Genomic DNA, 19,829 nt, shown 5'->3' on the forward strand with positions numbered 1-19,829 from the left:
TACAATGTCAACGTTAATAACAATGCATTGATATCCCCCTACCTGCAGGATTGTGGAAGATTGAGAAATTGAATTTAAATGTGGTACTGACTGGGTAAGACTTTACTCCATAAGACATAGGAGTGGAAGTAAGGCCATTCAGCCCATCGAGTCCACTCTGCCATTCAATCATGGCTGATGGGCATTTCAACTCCACTTACCCACATTCTCCCCGTAGCCCTTAATTCCTTGTGACATCAAGAATTTATCTATCTCTGCCTTGAAGATATTTAGCGTCCCGGCCTCCACAGCACTCCGCGGCAATGAATTCCACAGGCCCACCACTCTGGCTGAAGAAATGTCTCTGCATTTCTGTTCTGAATTTACCCCCTCTAATTCTAAGGCTGTGTCCACGGGTCCTAGTCTCCTCGCCCAAATGAAACAATTTGCTAGCGTCCACCCTTTCCAAGCCATGTATTATCTTGTTTTAGATCTCCCCTTAATCTTCTAAACTCCAGTGAATACAATCCCAGGATCCTCAGCCGTTCCTCGTATGTTAGACCTACCATTCCAGGAATCATCCGTGTGAATCTCCGCTGGACACACTCCAGTGCCAGTATGTCCTTCCTGAGGTATGGGGACCAAAACTGGACACAGTACTCCAAATGGGGCCTAACCAGAGCTTTATAAAGTCTCAGTAGCACAACGGTGCTTTTATATTCCAACCTTCTTGAGATAAATGACAACATTGCATTCGCTTTCTTAATCACAGACTCAACCTGCATGTTTACCTTTAGAGAATTCTCGACTAGCACTCCCAGGTCCCTTTACTCATGTTATTTCATTGGGTGTACCTTATGAATAGGCATTGTTTCTGCACAAAATGTGTATTGTTGGCATTATCTAAACAACAGGGAGAAAGGGAGGACCGCAGATGCTGGAGATCAGATTTGAAAGGTATGGTGCTAGAAAAGCACAGCTGGTCAGGCAGCACCAGAGGAACAGAAGAGTTGATGTTTCGAGCATAAGTTCTTCATTATCCAAACAGCAGTTCTGATGTATTCCTGTTTTGTAGCAGGAAGATTGAAAAGAAATTATTAATGGTGCAGTAGGTTCACTTTTTTCACAATGTTAAGAATACTGACCTATTCATCTGAATAAGGATGCTGCCTTCATTGTTTACGTGTAATTTGTTTTAGAATGAAGTTGATATATGTTTTCTGCATCTGATGAATTTCTTTTCTATGTTATGTGATTCAACTAAACACAAGTGTTTTTGTTTGTTTTTCTGGGAAATTGACAGTTATTCATGGTTGTCCCTGTATTATTGCCTTTCCTAGGAACAAAGTTACAAACAATCAACATGACACAATTTCATAAAGTGGTATTTGAGACATGTATCATGCATTTGAAAGACACCACAGCATATAATTAAGAAAATCACTGAAAATAGCAAAGGTTTTATGCAGCTATTATTTCCATTTTGGTATTTTATGGTGCTTTAAAATTAGTTTCATTGGTGCTATGTTCAACTTCACTTTTTGTTTTGAATTAGTTGCCAATGAAAAGTTTGAGTGCCCCAGGGAATTAACACAGGATTTTTTTTCTGTTAATGTGTAATATTCATTGTTGACACTCTCGAGGAAGAGTTTTCATAAAGATTGATAACTTGAATTTTTATGTTTGTTTTTTCTTAACATAGCATAGTTGCATGTGATGTTCGTTTAACTGTATAAGACATCTGATTTATCTTTAATTTTCACACAATACACCCAAATTTGCTTTATTGCTGTTTGAAATAAACCATTTTAGAATATATTGCATTTGATTTTGCAGTAGCAATAATGATGAAGCTGCCAATGTTTGGTGGTGATGCTCCTGTAAAACTAAGAGGAACTTCTAGAGTATGCATATGCACAGTTAAAAGCAAAGTTGCTTATATAGTGATTCTGTGTTTTTCCAGAGGGTGTAATGATTAATTCTTTTTAGAGTCGTAGAGATGTACAGCACGGAAACAGACCCTTCGGTCCAACCCATCCATGCCAACCAGATATCCCAACCCAATCTAGTCCTACCTGCCAGCATCCGGCCCATCCTTCCAAACCCTTCCTATTCACATCCAAATGTCTCTTAAATGTTGCAATTGTACCAGCCTCCACCACTTCCTCTGGCAGCTCATTCCATACCCGTACCACCCTCTATGTGGAAAAGTTGCCCCTTAGGTCTTTTTTTTAATATCTTTCCCCTCTCACCCCAAACTTGTGCCCTCTAGTTCTGGACTCCCCAACCCCAGGGAAAAGACTTTGCCTATTTACCCTATCCATGTCCCTCATAATTTTCTAAACCTCTATAAGATCACCCCTCAGCCTCCGATGCTCCAGGGAAAACAGCCCCAGCCTGTTCAGCCTCTCCCTGTAGCTCAAATCCTCCAACCTTGGGCAATATCCTTGTAAATCTTTTTTGAACCCTTTCAAATTTCACAACATCTTTCCGATAGGAAGGAGACTGGAATTGCACACAATATTCCAACAGTGGCCTAACCAATGTCCTGTACAGCCGCAATATGACCTCCCAACTCCTGTATTCAATACTCTGACCAATAAAGCAAAGCATACCAAATGCTTTCTTCACTATCCTATCTACCTGCGACTCCACTTTCAAGGAGCTATGAACCTGCATTCCAAGGTCTCTTTGTTCAGCAACACTCCCTAGGACCTTTTGTGAAATGTCAAGGTTTTGTCCCTACACCTGCAAGTTGTATGAATTTCTGATCATGCCAAATGTTGCAATCTCAATTTGGCAATTAAATAATTGTTCTAAACTGCTCTGGCTTTATTTTTCACTCTCACAAGATGGACCATCCCCTTAACCAAATTAGCTTAGAGTATGCTGAAGTTTGTTGTCTTATATGTATTTACCTGTAAGTGTAATTTATATAAAAAAGGAAGTAAATACTTCACAGGGGTGAAAGGAAAGGATTGGGGACAGGACTATTTGAAAGAATCAAACAATAAGCCAAAAACAACCTGCTGTGCAAAATAAAACTCTACAGTGGTTATACCCACTCACGTTAATATCCTTTGAAAGGTAAAAGTACACTTCAAGTTCTTGTGGAGTGCTGACTAATATCCTGATTGGGAAAACTATTTTGAATTATTTTAAGACTTGGTAAGAACCACAACTGTGCACTGTAACAATGTTTGAGATTTCTCATTAAAATTAATTATAATAAAAGCATACAGTTAAAAGCATTTCATGCTGCCACGTATATTGGTTGCATCTAAACAGTTTAATCTATTCTTGATAGTGATATTGATTCTTGAAACAGTTTTATTGAAGTGGATTGGACAATATATCGGGTAAATTGCAAAACGATAAAAGGAAACAAAATGGATTCGCCCAAAACCTAGTTTGTAAAATACTATGTAAATAACAAGACTATGAACAAAGATTTGATTGTTAGTCTGTAGTTAGTTGATTTCAGATAATATGCCATTGTCTTTTGCATTGTGGAGAGGAAAATCAGTCAGAACTTGTGTTTTTGTTTGCTGTGCAGGGACACACTTTCATTGCCAGCTGAGGATTGGGTAGAATTAGATTTGGGTATGATTCGGCCTGTTGTTAAATAGCCAGCATTGATTGCCATGCCTCCAGAAGGAAAGACCTTTTGGGCATTGGATAACTGTATGCCTCAGCAAAATAGAAGGTGGTGGGGAACTTAGTAATAAAATTGCATATTGGTAGGAATGATAACATCTACAGCACTTCTCAGAACCTCATCCAGAGTACGGTGTACAATTTTTGGATAATGTATTGTGGTGAAGATATATTGTCGAGAGAGGGATGCAGATCAGATCTGCCAGAGTTTTATTAGGACCCCAAGCATTCTGTTATGAGCAGAGGTCACAAAAGTTAGCATCATGTTTGCTGGAGTGTAGAAGATTATGGAGTGATTTGATTGAGGTTTGAGGATTTAGAATGGCATTGTTATGCAGATAGACTTTTCAAATGGTGGGGGGTTTAGGACAAGAAATCATTATCTTAAAATCAGAACCAGGCCATTCAGACAAATTAAGAAACACTACTTTGTGCGTAATATGGTAGAAATGTGAGACACTTTCTGAAAAAGCAAAGGCTACTACTTCAATTGATAATTTTAAACTAGAGGCAGATTTATCCCTTGATGATATTAAGGGATTATGGAGCCAACACTGGTGAACGAAATGAGGATGTAGGTCGACCACAATCTAATTTTTTGACAGAACAGAGCTGAATGTTCTGCTGCTAGATCTGTATTCCTGTAGGCAGCTGGTGTAGTGCAATCTGTCTGCTCTCTTGGGTGGTATGTAGCATAGAAAAATAAATAATTGAGGACAAGAGGTCAAAGCAAGTATTTGGAGTGAGAAGAGTTGTACAGTTGATTATGCCATAATAGAGTAGTTCCATTCTTGTGCAATCCCATTATAAGAAAAATGCATAATAGCAGTAACATTTCAACTAATGGGACTGGAGTCGCAATATAACCAATACACACTTTAAAAGTTTCTGCTTTAGAAACTGTCCCCCCAATTCGTCAATCGCGTTACAGTGAATTTGCATTAACGAAATGCTTGTTATAGCAGAACGACCTGTATTGGACTCAAAAGATCCATTCTGCTTCTCTCTCTGCAGCTGTTGGCAGACTTCTCAGGTCCTCCAGCACTTTTTCTTTTTAAGGAACTCTAGCATCCACAGAATTTTTGCCTTTATTTTGATCAAAATTGACTTCAAAAGAAAAGCAAACAAATTGCTTTTGTTCTGAGGGAGGGTCACTCAATCCAAAACATCAACTCTGATTTCTCTCCTCAGATGCTGTCAGACCTGCCGAGCCTTTCCAGCAATTTCTATTTTTGTCTATGATTTACAGCATCTGCAGCTCTTTTAGATTTTAAATTACTTTTATTATTAATATATAATTTTAATACCTTTTTATTGTTTCCAGATATATTGGGAGATCAGATTCTATAACGATCAGCATTTGGAATCACAAGAAAATTCACAAAAAACAGGGCGCAGGCTTCCTTGGTTGTGTGCGACTCCTTTCTAATGCCATCAATCGCCTTAAAGATACTGGTTGTAAGTATAAACAGTTTAAATAACAAGAAGAAATCTGATAGTAATCTAGATCTTTATTAAATTTGTCTTTAATGACTTAGCTTGCAGTTTTTAAGTTTAATTCAATATTAATTATTTTGGAAAGATGTAACCATTCTGAAAAACAATGGCAAACTGATTGCATGCTTGCATAAATGTTAATCTAGATTTCACCCTTGTGAAACATTGCCTTTTGAGAGACATGAATAATGCAAATTGTGTTTCTGTGGCACTTTGGATTGTTCACTAACTTAAATTTGCATCATCCAGTTGAAATATGAAGAAGAGTACATTATTTGAGTACTGATGTCCAGTTTGTCCAGTGAAAATGAATGGAAGGAAATAGTTTGATTTCTTTGCAGTCAAATTGTCAGTTATTACAGCTCTCTAGTAGTATCAAATGTTATCTAACAACCTTCCCATAGGGAGGAACATTTGACAGGTTGACATTGGGACTAAAGCCTCAGCGAACCAATGTCAAAGCCCTATAGCTTCTGTATTCGTGTAAAACTAAAGCAGACTTGCGTATTCATAACTGTTAAATTTCAAAACTGAGTGTAGATTCAGCGATTAATCTTCTTTACACATTAATGATATAGATGAAGGTACTGAGGGTGTTCTGGCTTGGTTTGCAGATGATTCAAAGATAGATAGATAGAAGGGCAGGTAGTGTTGAGGAAGTGGGAGGCTGCAGCAGGATTTGGATAGGTTAGGAGAGCGGGCTGAGAAGTGGCAGATGGAGTACCAAGTGGGAAAGCGTGAGATCATGCACTTGGGTAGGAAGAATAGAAGCATGGATAATTTTCTAAGTGGGGAGAAAATTCAGAAGTCTGAAGTGGAAAGAGACTTGGGAGTTCTCGTCCAGGATTCTCTCGAAAGGTAAACTTGCAGGTTGAATCCGTACTTAGGAAGGCAAATGCAATGTTGGTATTTATTTTGAGAGGACTTGAATATAAAAGTAGGGGTGTACCTCTGAGGCTCTACAGCTCTGGTCAGACCATATTTGGAGTACTCTGCACAGTTTGGGCCCCATATCAGGAAGGATGTACTGGCCCTGGAGCATGTTCAGGGGAGGTTCACGAGAATAGTCCCAGGAATGAAAAGCTGAACATATGAGGAACGTTTGAGGACTCTGGGTCTATACGCAGTGGAGCTTAGAAGGATGAGCAGGAATCTAATTTAAACAGAATACTGAATGGCCTGGACAGAGTAGATGTTGAGAAGCTGTTTCCATTGGTGGGGGAGACTAGGACCTGAGGGCACAGATTTAGAGTAAAGAGAAGACCTTGTAGAACGGAAATAAGGAAAAATTTCTTCGGCCAAGAATTCACAACCATGGAACGCTGTGGAGGCCACGTCATTGAGTGTCTTTAAGATGGACATAGATAGGTTCTCAATTGTCAAGGTAGTGAAGGGTTCTGGGGAGAAAGCGGGAGAATGGGGTTGAGAAACTTATCAGTCACAATTGAATGGCGGAGCGGACTCGATGGGCTGAATGGCCTACTTTATGCTCCTATATAGAGTCATATATCTTATTGTTTTATTCTTAAAGATTCCAAAATGTTGACTTGCAAATAGGTTTCCATATTCTATAATACCTATGCTTCTGCACTCTCTTCATCTCCCTATCTTTTCACAGAAGTGGAGGAGAAGGAGACCATTTAGCTCATCACGTCTGACTGGCTCTCTGAGTATTGTGACTTAAAGTTCTTTTTAATGGTTATCCAATATTAATGCCTCGATTGAAACTACCTTCACCCCTCTTCCAAGCAGTGTATTCCAGACAAGAATGAAAAACTATTTTCTCACCTTGCACTTGCTTCTCCTGCAAATCATTTTACATCTCTGCTGTTTTGCTGTTGAACCTTTTGAGAGTGGCAGTGGTTTATCCCTATCTCCTTTATTAGTCCCCTCATAATTTTGAATCTATCAGAGCTCCTCTTAGTCGTTGTCTTTCTAAGAAGAATGGACCCAATTTCTCCAATCAAACCTCAACTGAAATTTCTCACCCCTGGAACCACTCTTATAAACTTCTTTCCCAATCAATGCAACTTGTTCACATCATTCCTATAGCCTGGCACCAAAACTGTACACAGTATTGTAGCTGAGACCTAATATATGTTCTATATAAGTTGAGCATTGCATCCTTCCTCTTGTACTCACTGCTACTATTAATAAAATCCCGGGTACCTTATGCTTTGTTAATTGCTGTCTTCACCTTCACTGCTTTCTGCACATATGCGCATGGGTTCCTGTGCTCTTGCATCTCCTTTAAAGTTATACACCTTCTGTTTAATTGTCTGTTCATGATTTTCTGACTGAAAGGCATTACCTCACACTTCTCTGCATTATCATTCATCAGCCACCTATCTGTCTACTCCACCAACTTGTCGATGTTCTTCTGAAGTTCTGCATTGTATTTCTCTTTGTTTAGAATTCTTCCAAGTTTTGTGTCATCCGCAACTTTGAAAGCAAGGTGTCTCAACAGAACCCCTGGGGAACTCCACTACAAACTTTCCTCTAGCATGATAAATATCCATTGATCATTACAGTGTGTTTATAAATCACCTAGCTAATTTTGTATGCACTTTGCTCCTGTAACTTTTATTCTATGAAGTGTATTATTCTCATGCTGTCCTTTATGTCGCACTGTATCAGGCACCTTCTGGAAATCCATGTACACCTCACATCAATGGCAGCATCCTTATCAAACTTTTCTACTATCTCTCCACAAAACAGGGCAGCATTAAACATGGTTTCCTGTTTCAAAGTCTGTATTGTTTCTTCCTAATCAGTCTGCCTTTCTCCCCATTTGACTATATCTTTCTTCTAATATTCATTTGTAGGATGTGGGTGTTGCTGGCTGACCAGCATTTTATTGCCCATCCCTTGAGAAGGTAGTGATGAGCTGCCTCCTTGAACTACTGCAGTCCACTTGCTGTGGGTTGACCCACAATGCCCTTGAGGGAATTCCAGGATTTTGCCCCAGCAACAGTGAAGAAAGGGCAATTTATTTCCAAGTCAGGATGGTGAGTGGCTTGGGGGGGGACTTGAAGGTGTCGATTGCCCTTGCCCTTCTAGATGGAAGTGGTCATGGGTTTGGACGGTACTGTCCGAGGATCTTTAGTGAATTTCTGCAGTGCATCTTGTACATAGTATGCATTGGTGCTACTGAGCAGCAGTGATGGAGGGAGTGGATGCTTGTGGTTGTGGTGCCAATCAAGCAGGCTGCTTTCTCCTGAATGGTCTCAAGTTTCTTAAGTTTTGAACATAACAATCAATGTTGTGGCAACCTTTCATCCTGCACTCATATCAAATTAACCTACGTGCCCAACATTTTACTATCATCTTGTGCCTATCCAAGAGTCGCTTATATGCCCGTAATGTATCTGATTCTACAAATACTGCTGGCAGTGCTTTCTATGCACCCACTATTCTGTTGTTTGAACTGCACTCATCCAGCCAAGTGGGAAATATTCCATTACATTCCTGACCTTTGCCTTCTAAATAGTGGAAAGGCTTTGAGGAGTCAGGAGGTAAGTTATTCACCGCAGTATTCCTAGCTTCTGACCTGCTCTGATAGCCACTGTGTTTAATTGATGAGTTAGTTTCTGGTAATGATACCCCCTCTGGGATGTTGATGTGGGGGGGTGGGGTGGGGGAAGGATTCAATGATGGCAACAGTGTGGAATTCCAAGGGGCAGTGATTAGATTGTCTCTTGTTTATGATGGTCATAGCCTGGCATTTGTGTGGCTTGAATGTTATTAGCCATTTGTCAGCCCGAGCCTGGATATTGTCCATATCTTGCTGCATTTGAACATGGACTGAGGAGTCGTGAATGGTGCTGAGCATTGTGCAATCATCGGCGAACAACCCTACTTTCCCTTAATCATAACGACAAGGCCCTTGATGAAGAAGCTGAAGATGGGCCAAGGACACTACCCTGAGGAACTCCTGTAGAGTTGTCCTGGAGCTGAGATGACTGACCTCCAACAACCATGACCATTTTCCAATGTGTCAGGTATGATTCCAATTACCAGAAGGTTTGCCCCCAATACCCATTGATTCCAGTTTTTCTCGGGCTCCTTGATGGCTGTCACTCTTATCGGACCTCTGGAATTCAGCTGTTTTGACCATGTTTGAACCAAGGCTGTAATGAAGTCCAGGGCTGAGTGGCCCTGGTGGAACCCAAACTGTGCATCACTGAGCAAGTTATTGCTGAGCAGGTGCTGATTGATAGCATTGTTGATCACACCTTCCAGCACTTTACTGATGATCAAGAGTAGCCTGATGGAGAGGTAATTGACCAGATTGGATTTATCCAGCTTTTTATGTACAGGACATGCCTGGGCAATTTTCCACATTGTCGGGTAGGTACCAGTATTGTAACTGTACTGGAACAGCTTGGAGCACAAGTCTTCAGTGCTATTGCTGGAATGTTGTCAGGGTCCATAGCCTTTGCAATATCCAGTATCTCTAACAGTTTTTCGATATCACATGGACTGAATTGAATTGGCTGAAGACTGGTATCTGTAATGCTGGGGACCATGGGTGGAGGTCTAGATGGTTCAGCCATTCAGCACTTCTGGATGAAGATTGCTGCAAAAGCTTCAGACTTATCTTTTGCACTGATGGTCTGGGCTCTTCCATCATTGAGGATGGAGATATTAATGGAGACTCGTCCTCCAGTAAATTGTTAATTGTCCATCACCATTCACAACTGGATGTGGCAGGACTGCAGAGCTTAGATCGGTTCCATTGGTTGAAGGATTGCTTAGCTCTGACTATCACTTGCTGCTTATGCTGTTTAAAGACCAAAAAACTGCAGATGCTGGAATCCAAAGTAGACTGGCAGGAGGCTGGAAGAAGACAGAAGGCCAGCCTGCATCAATTCAGGTGGAGGAGTCAACATTTAGGGTATAACCCTTCTTCGGGACTGGGGGTGGGTATAGAGGGAGCTGCAGATAAAGGGGGTGATGGGATAGGTCAAGACAGGTAGAGGGTATGACCTGGTTGGTCAATGGGAGGAATGAATCCAGTTGTTGGAAGGGAGGGGGCGGGGTAGAGGCTGGGATGGGAGTCAGAGGATGGGAAGGGAAATTATTTGAAATTGGAGAACTCAATGTTGTAGGTTGCCCATACAGAAGATGAGGTGTTGTTCCTCCAATTTGCGGTTTGGTTCATTGTGGCAGTGGAGGAGGCCAAGGATGGTCATGTCGGAAAGGAGTGGTTAGGGGAATTGAAATGGGTGGGAGTTCTTGGAGGATACTGGATGGGAAGAGGTGTAGTCCAGGTAATGATGGGAGTCTGTGGGTTTTGTAGTAAACGTCCATCTAGAGAGGACAGGGACAGGAAAAAGAAGGGGAGGGAGGTGTCCAAGATGGACCAAGTGAATTTGACAGCAAGGTGGAAGGTGTGGGTGAAGTCTTATGACCTGCTCCAATTCAGCGTGGGTGCAGGATGCTGCACCGATGCAGTCATCGATTTAATGGCTGAGGAGTTTGGGCATAGTGCCTCTGTAGGTACTGAAGAGGGATTGTTCGACATAACCAACAAAGAAGCAGGGGTAGCTGGGGCCCATCTGGGTTCCCAGGACCATTCCCTGAATATGGAGGAAATGGGAGGAGTTAAAGGAAGTGGTTGGGAGAGAACCAGTTCGGTAGCACGAACGAGGGTATTGGTGGAGAGGAACTGAATGGGTCTGTTGGAGAGGAAGAAGTGGAGGGCCTGGAAGCTATTCTTGTGGATGTGTACAAGGACTGCATGTCCATGGTGCACATAAAGCACTGGGGGTCAGGGATCTGAAAGTTATTGAAGAGATGGAGGGCGTGGTTGGTGTCACAAATATCAGTGGGAAGTGCCTGATCCAAGAGGTGAGGATGGAGTCATGGTAGGATGAGATGAGTTTGGTGGGGCAGGAGCGTGCTGAGACAAAGGGTCGGCAGAGGTAGTTGGGCTTTGGATCTTGGGCAGCAGGTAGAACTGGGCAGTGCAGGGCTGGGGGACTACAAGTGGAGGGGCGATCACCAGAGGCAATGAGGGCACGGATGGTGTGAGTGATTTTGGCATGGTGGGTCGTGGTGGGGTCATGGGCAAGGGGGAGGTTGGACATGGCATTTGGAGACTTGGTGTTAGGTCTCTGGTAGTCCTTTTTAGTGGCTTCACCAGGTTGACACATCGTCAGGTATGCCTGGTGCTGCTCTTGGCATGCCCTCCTGCACTCTCTGTTGAACCACGGTTAATCCCCTGCTTGATGGTAATGATTAAAGGATATGCTGGGTCATGAGGTTATAGATTGTGCTGGAGTGCAATTCGGCTGCTGTTGATGACCTACAGTGCCTCATGGATGTCCAGTCTTGAGTTTCCAGGTCTATTCAAAGACTGTCCCACTTAGCACAGTGATAGTGCCACACAAAAGAAGGACATTATTTTCATTGTGAAGGTGGCACTTTGTGTCCATAAGGACTTGTGCGGTGGTCACTCTTCCAGATGGACAAGTGCATCTGCAGTTGGCACATTGGTAAGGATAAGGTCAAGTATGTTTTTCCCTCTTGTTGGTTCCCTCACCACCTGCCGCAGACCCAGTCGAGCAGCATTTAGGACCCAACCAGCTCGATCTGGAGTACTATTGCCGAGCCACTCTTGGTGGCGGACATTGAAATTCCCCACCTAGAGATCATTTTGTGCCCTTGCCACCCCCAGTGCTTCGTCTAAGTGTTGTATATCATGGAGAAGTACCGATTCATCAGCTGAAGGAGGACGGTTTGTGGTCATCTATAGGAGGTTGCCTTGACCACGTTTAACCTGAAACCTTGAGACTTCATGGGGTCGAGAGTCAATGTCGAGGACTCCCAGAGCGACTCCCTCTGGTATACCACTGTGCTGCTTCTTCTGCTGGGTCTGTCCTGCCAGTGAGACAGGATGGTGATAGTGGTATCTGGGACATAGTCATTCTCACAGAATCATACCTTACAGACAATGTCAGGCTGTTGCTTGATGAGTCTGTGAGGCAGCTCTTCCAATTTTGGCACTAGTCCCCAGATGTTAGTAAGGAAGACTTTGCAGAGCCAATAGGGCTGTCAGAGTTAAAATTAATTGTTCTAGAAGCCTACTTAACACTGAAGTTAAACTAGCTGGTCTGTAACTGCTGGGCTTTTCTGCAACTTTTTTGATCAAGAATATGATATTTGCAATTCTTAAGTTCTGTTGCATCTCCCAAGTTTAGGAGACACTACAAGATTATGGATACCTGCAGTTTCCACTCCACTCAGTATCATTGGTGTATCTCAGTTATAAAGTCTTGCTAATATAAGCACTGGTAGTCTGATGCTACTTCCTTAACTGTTTTGAACCCCTTCCAGTGACAGATTTGCCATCTTTGTCACCATTGCCTGGGTCGCATCTACCTCCCTCAAAGGCAGATGTACAATATTAATTTAATACTTCAGCCTTGCTCACTGCATCCATGTATAATGCCTTTTTTCCAGCCCAGCCCTCCTTTTGCCACTTTTACTATTTCTATGCCTATAGAAGACTTTGGAATTCCTCCTTTTTGTTGGATTCAAATCTTTTTTCATAATTCCTCATTGCTTCTCTTATGTGCCTTTTTACCTCCCTTCCTGCTGAACCTTCTGACTTTCTCTTAGTGTCAAGTGTATTTTCTATCTGATATTTATCAGAAGTACACTTTTTCTTCTTTCTTAATTTCTACCCCTTTGGTTATCTTGGTACTTCTGGATTTGTTTGATCTCTCTTTACCTTCTGAGCGACTATACCTTAACCAAAGTATCTTCTCTTTTGAAACTATCTGCTCTCCTCCCTGAGCCCATTGCTCAGTTACGATTTTTCCATTAACCTTTCACTCCAGTCTATCTTGTCCAGCTCCATTCTTGCCCCATAAAAAATTAGCACAAGGCAAGTTGACTATTGTCCTGGGCTGACTATTGTCCTTCACCACCATCATCCTAAACCTTACAATACTATGATCCATATCTCCTAAATGATTGCCCCCAGCCACTGACATTTGATTGACTTGGCTAACTTTATTTCAAGAACCAAGTCAAACATTGTCACCCTTGTTGGACTAAATAAGTATGGCTGTAGGAAATTCACCTGAACACAATCTAGAAAAACACACTGGGTGCTTTGTATGTGGAATGAAGTGCCAGAGGAAGTGGTAAATGCAGGTACTGTTACAGCATTTAAAAGACATTTGGACAGGTACATCAAAAGCAAAGTTTAGAGGGATTTTGGCCAAATGCAGGCAAATGGGACGAGTTTATTTGGAAGCTTGGTCAGCGTGGATGAGTTGGACCAAAGGTTCTAATTCCATGTTGTATGACCCTCTCAGCCCCTTCAATTACCAATATATCAATCTATATTTGGAATTAAAGTCCCACATTAAAGCTGTACTGCCATGTTGACTTCTCACTGTGATTTCACTACAGATTTGTTCCTCTACGTCCTTCCCACCAGTTGGTGGTCTGTGGGCTATACCAAGCCATGTGATATACCTTTTCGTTCCTTAGATCTAGCCAAATTGTCTTTGAACCATGTGAAGTCTTTTTCTAACTTTGGAATGATCTCCTTAAACGAATGCTGCTAATCCCTCCTTTTATTTCCTTTTCTATCTTTTATGAACACTTTGCACCCAGAAATATATCACATTTAGTCTTTCGCTTCTTTGAGTCATGTTTCTGTTATTACCACAACAGCACTTGGAAAACAGAGGCAGGATTGGACAGAATCAGCACTTAGGGAAAGGAAATTATGCTTGACAAATCTATTGGAACTTGTTCAGAGTATAATGTTGATTGGGGGCACCAGTGGATGTGGTTTACTTGGACATTTAGAACATGAAGTGCATGGCATTGGGGGTAGCATACGGACATGGATCAAGAACTGACTCGCAGACAGGAAACTAAAAGTAGAAATAAATGGGGCATTTTCTGAATGGCAGTCAGTGACCCGTGGGTAACACAGATCAGTACTTGGACCCCAGCTGTTCACAATATAAATGATTTAGATGCAGGAACTAAATGTAATATCAGCAACTTTGCAGATGACACAAAGTTGGCTGGGAGGTTGAGCTATGAGGAGGATATAGAGATGCAGTGTGATTTGGACAAGTTGTGTGATTGAGCAAATGCATGCCAAGTGAAGGATAATTGTGAGATTGTCCACTTTAGAAGCAAAAATAGGAAGGCAGATAGGCACCTGAAGGACGATAGATTTGGAGACAGGAAATGCAGTGAGACCTGGATGTCCCTGTACACCAGCCGTTGAATGTAAATATGCAGGAAGGAGGAAAATGATAGGATGGTCTGCATAATGAAAGGTTCTAACAGGACTAAAATGGGTAAGTGCAGAAAGGATGTTCCCAGTGACTGTGGAATTCAGAACCAAGGGCCAAAAAGTTGAATGTTTTCAACAAGGAGAGAGATAAAGATCTTATGTCTAAAGGTATCTTGGAGTACAGAACATAAGCAGGAGCAGGGTACTGAGTAGGATTATTTATTATGATCTTATCGAATGGTGGAGCAGACATGAAGGGCTGATGGCTCATTAGTGTTCCTATTTGCTGTCTTTGTGTGTTTTCACACATCGTTTCTTCTGTACACCCCCTTCCTCTACTCTATGCATTCTCATACAAGCACAAAACCCTGATTTCGACTTCACTGCTTTCTCACATACTACGACTTCATGTTCACTTACTGTTCTCTATGCTAGTGCTATTAGTCTGTCCAAGTATTTTGTGAATCTTGGTATTCTTGTAAAATATTATCTCCGTTCCCATATCCTTTCCAAGTTACTTTCAGGCCTTCCCTACAGCACTAGCAAAACACCCTCAAGAATCTCAGTCGCAGCTCTGTTGAGGTCCAACCATCCGGTTTGCACAATTTCTGTCTTCCAAGATCTTCCATCTTCTCTCAGGGCCCTAGGAACCTAAAATTCTTCCTCTTGTACCATCTTTCCGGCATTGCAGTAATTTAGCATATCTTTCTATGCTATCTTGCATGTAGTACTGGGATTAATTCAGTTATTACTATATTTGAGGTCTTCCCTGCTAATTTTCCACCTTGCTACCTAAATTTTGGTTCCAGGACCATATTTCCCTTACTGGCCATGACATTGGTATCCACGTGGAACTTGACATCTGGCTATTCACCCTCACAAGAAGAATGTCTTGCAGGTGTTCTGATATCCTTGACCCTGGTACCAGGAGATAACATTCTATCCTGGTGCCATCTCTACCGCCACTGAAACACCTCTATTAATCCTAAACAATGGATTTCCAATTTCTATTGCTTTTTTTCTTCCTCCACTCCTGCACAGTGGAGCTGCTTCTATTGCCACAAAAGTGGTCCTGATTGTACTCCCTTGAGGAACCAGACCCCCAACAGCTTCTTTAGGTAGAGACCTTGCCATACTACTTGAGTTATTACCAAGTATTTGTGAAGAACATTTTAAAAGTTTGATTTTAATTATAACCAGCAGCTGCAAGTTTGCAATTAATGGTGCCCTTTTTCTTATCGAATGGTGGAGCAGATATGAAGGGCTGAATGGCTTATTAGTGTTCCTATTTGCTGTGTGTAAAAACAATGTTCCAAACTACTTGCTGAAAAGTGTGAAAGTTGTCTTGTGGTGGTATGTCGGAGGGATGATGGTTGGTCCTTTCTGTGACTTTTCTTGTCCCTTTATCTGCAATCAAATGGTAACCAATGAGATCCATCTCATCATTTTTTTCAGAATGTTGCTCCAGTTTACTCCGTCATCATGCTGCCAGATATTTTGTACGTTTTGACTATTTATATCTCTTTTTCCTGCCTATTAAGTTTCCTTCTGAACACATTGCAATGTAAATTCCATTGCAATCAGAAGATTCACTCCAGATTTCCCATAATAGTTTATGAAAGCATGAAAGTATATTTAGTTATGTTTATGCACCTGTAATGAACACTAAAGTTATTGCATGAAGTTATAAGTTAACTACTTGGTGATTAAAGAATGCTTGATAATTAATTCAAGTAAAATGTTAGTAATGCCTTACTGGGGAGCACCTCATTCCAAATCAGTAACTTGTGGCTTCATGGTGGTGAAGCACTGATTCTTGGTTGCCATTCCTATATAATACTGAGCAAATGGCTGGTTGAGGGTAAATGGAGGTAAAAGATTTCCTGCCACGATTATGAAGGAAATCCTTTTGAAGAAGGCCAGCATTTATCCCTAAATCAAATACAGATTATCTAACCGTTATTACATTACTGTTTGTGGGACATGACCATATGTAAAGTTCCTGCACGAAACAGTAACTACTGTTATGATCCTAGTTAATGGTAATACTGGACAAATCAGATTTCTGAGTGAAAACTAACTTGATAGATCAAAATTTTTGTTTTGCAATTTAGCTTCCTTGATGGTCATTTACATTTGTTGGGAATGATAGAGTCCATTATTGAGGAAGAACAAGCAGGACGTTTAAAAAAGCTTGATATAATCAAATAAATTTTGTGAAGAACAATCATGTACGAAATACTTAGAGTCCTTTTGAAGAAATAATAAGCAGAATTGAAAAAGGGGAACCCGTATAGGTTTCCAGAAGTCACTCCATGTGCTGCTTGAAAGGTGGATGGGCATCGCTGGCTGGGTCAGCATTTATAGCCCATCCCTACTTGTTCTTAGAGGTGATGGTGAGCAGCTGCCACCTTGAACTGCTGCAATCTGTAGGTAAACCCACAATACTGTTAGGGTGGGAATTCCAGGAATGACAGTCAAGGAATGGCAATTTTTTGTTTTGTTTTGTCTTGTCTTCAGCTACTGTCGTTTCCAGTGCCTAGGTCAATGCCACGTGGGCCATTTTTATTCCTTTTAGTGGGTGTTACAACTAAATGGCTTGATAGGCCATTTCAGAGGGCAGTTATGAATCAGCTACATTGCTGTGGGTTTGGAGTCACATGTAGGCCAGACCATGTAAGGACATTCATGACCCAGATGGGTTTTTCTAATGGTCATTATTAGACCCTTAATCCCAGATTTCTTTTTTATATTGTCATAGAGGCGAACAGCATGGAAACAGACAGTCTGTCCAACTCGTCAATGCTGACAAGATATCCTGTATAAACCTAGTCCCATTTGCCAGCATTTAACCCATATCCCTCTAAACCCTTTGTATTCATATACCCATCCTTTTAAGTGCTGCAATTGTACCAGCGTCTGTCACATTCTCTGGCAGCTCATTCCATGCATGCACCACTCCCTGGAAAAAGTTGCCTCGAGTCCCTTCTAAATCCTTCCCCCCCCCCCCCCCCCCCCCCCCCCCGCCCCCCCCCCCCCCACCTTAAACCTCTGACCTCTAGTTTTTCTGCACGAGATAGCTCATGCTATTGGGATTAATGTATTAGCACGGATTAAGGTGAGCACAGAAGACACTGAGTCCAGATTAATGCATCTTTTTCAGGTTGGAAAGATATAACTAGTGAAGTGCCTCAAGGATCAGTAAACATAGATTATTACTCTCTATGTTAATGACTTGAAGGAAGGGACCGATTGTAATGTGTCCAGATTTGCTGTTGACGCAAAATAGGTGAGAGGCAATTCTGAGAATATTTAACAGAGTAGATTTTGGGAAGATATGTCTGCTGGGGCAGGGGGAAAATCTCAAACCAAGGGACCTAGTTACAATATAATCGGGGAATTCATTAAAACTGACATGAAGGAGTTGCTTCTAGCAGTTATTAGTAACTTTCTGGAATTCTCTACCGCAGCCAATTGTAGAATCTAGATCACAAAGTATTTAGAGGAGGTAGATATTTGAAATATTGAATAGTTGAGGCTATGATCAACTGGCATAAAAGAGAAGTTGTGGCCTGAGGCATATCAACTATGATCTTGCTGAATGGCAAGGCTGGCTTGAATAGCCGGCTTCTACTCCTATTTCCTATGAACATATTTATTGTAAAACTTTTAACAGAAATACACAGGTGAAGTACACAAGAAAAGTAACAAAACATAGATAAATGCATATATGACAATTTAGAAGGATCTTAACATGAACAGCAAGAAGAAAGATTTCAACCCTTTTCCTAGCATTGTGCTTTATCATCACTTAACTCTTTCAGTTATTACCGTTAAACTGATTTTACCCATCTCTTCTCTCTGAACTGCTGAAGTAGATTTATTTCCCACTTTGGCAGTCAGAAAATGCAATTCCTTCAGAATTCAACCTATTCATGGTCACTTATCATTTGTTTCTGTTTCAGAAAACAGAACTTTGTAAACGTTCAGTAATTGAGTTCTCAGGTAGCTGATAGTCAGTAAGTTTGTCATATGCCATTATTGAAAATGCTGTCTATGGTTCATTTCTTAAAATAATTTTCTGACCTTTGTTTAGAAAGTAAGTCACCTCCAAAGAAATGAAGACTGAAATCTGATTTTCCTTCATTGTCAAGTTCCCAAAAATAATAGCCATATACTACAAATCTACCTCACTACACATTCAAAAATGTATCATTGTTTGGAAGTGATGTCATGAAATTGTGAAAATCAGTATATAAATGGCAGGGCTTTTGTGGCAGAGTGATAGTGCCCTTACCTCTGAGCCAAGAGATCCAGTTTCAAGTCCCATCTCCTCTAGAGGTGTGTAATAATATTTCTGAACAGATTGATTAGAAAATATCTATGAATGCTGGAGTTCTGTTTTGTTTTCAATTCTCAACAATGGTGAGATCAGATTAATGAAACATACTGACACCTACTGTCAGAAAGTTAACTAATTTGTTTCTCTCTAATTTTTCCATTTCTTTTTTTCCCATTTGCTTTTGCAGAAAAATTATCTTCATATATAGTATTCAGCGAAATTCCAATTTTACTTTACCTCACTGGGGTACTATTCAAGCCTGGTTCAACTTAAAAGGAGTTTGTCTAAAGCATAAACTATTGCCAGTGGATTCATTGGTTGATAATATCATGGAATGATATAGCACAGAAAGTGGATCTAAGAGCAATTGTGTTCATCCTATTTCTCTGCTTTTTGTGTGCATCATAGATGTTTTTCTTTCCTTCAAGTGTATTTCCAGTTCCAATTTTGAAAGCTTCTTCATCCTATAAGCACATTTGAAATCCTAACCCTCATTGGTTAATTCAATTTTTCCACATTTGTTCTGGTTCTTTTGCCTACCACTTCAGAAGTGAGCCTTCTAGTTATTGAACTTTAAACCATTGGAAACAACCACTCTCTTCTCCACTCTAGCTAAACACTTCATGATTCCAAGCATTTTCATCAAATCTCCTCTTAGCAGTCTGTTCTAAGGAGGATAATTTCAGCTTCTCCAGTCTATCAACATGACTTAATCCCTGCTGCCATCAAACCATCTGGCAAATCTTTCTGAACCATCCTCCAAATTCTTCTGAAAGTGTGGAATCTTTACCCTTTAAATGAGATATTTCATATAATTTAGAGAGAATATAAAAACGCTTGTTGAGGGAAAACTTATTAGTACAGGAAAGATTTTAAGGCCGGAAAACACGGGAAGCAGTGAAATCTCATCTGCGGTCAATAAATAACCGGTATTCATTAGTGTGATATATTAAAAGTTAAACAAAACTACATTTCTTCTATGTAACAGAGTTATCAGGTGCTGTCTGATGCCTATTAGTTCTTGTTCAATTACTATTACTCATTGGGGTCAGTCTAGTTCTGTTAGCTGAAAGACTGGTT

The 19,829-nt window shown here is 41.0% G+C and overlaps 1 protein-coding gene across 3 annotated transcripts in view; it reads left to right on the forward strand.

Annotated features, from left to right (window-relative positions):
* smurf2 (SMAD specific E3 ubiquitin protein ligase 2) overlaps positions 1-19,829 on the forward strand; it is a 295,636-nt gene that overhangs the window by 167,013 nt on the left and 108,794 nt on the right. For all 3 annotated transcript variants that reach the window (XM_060844755.1, XM_060844757.1, XM_060844756.1), the window contains one exon: positions 4,961-5,094. In XM_060844755.1, the coding sequence (XP_060700738.1) occupies positions 4,961-5,094 (134 nt within the window). The remainder of the gene's footprint in view (positions 1-4,960; positions 5,095-19,829) is intronic.

This window comes from Hemiscyllium ocellatum, chromosome 25, assembly GCF_020745735.1.
Source record: "Hemiscyllium ocellatum isolate sHemOce1 chromosome 25, sHemOce1.pat.X.cur, whole genome shotgun sequence".
Taxonomy (NCBI): Eukaryota; Metazoa; Chordata; class Chondrichthyes; order Orectolobiformes; family Hemiscylliidae; genus Hemiscyllium; species Hemiscyllium ocellatum.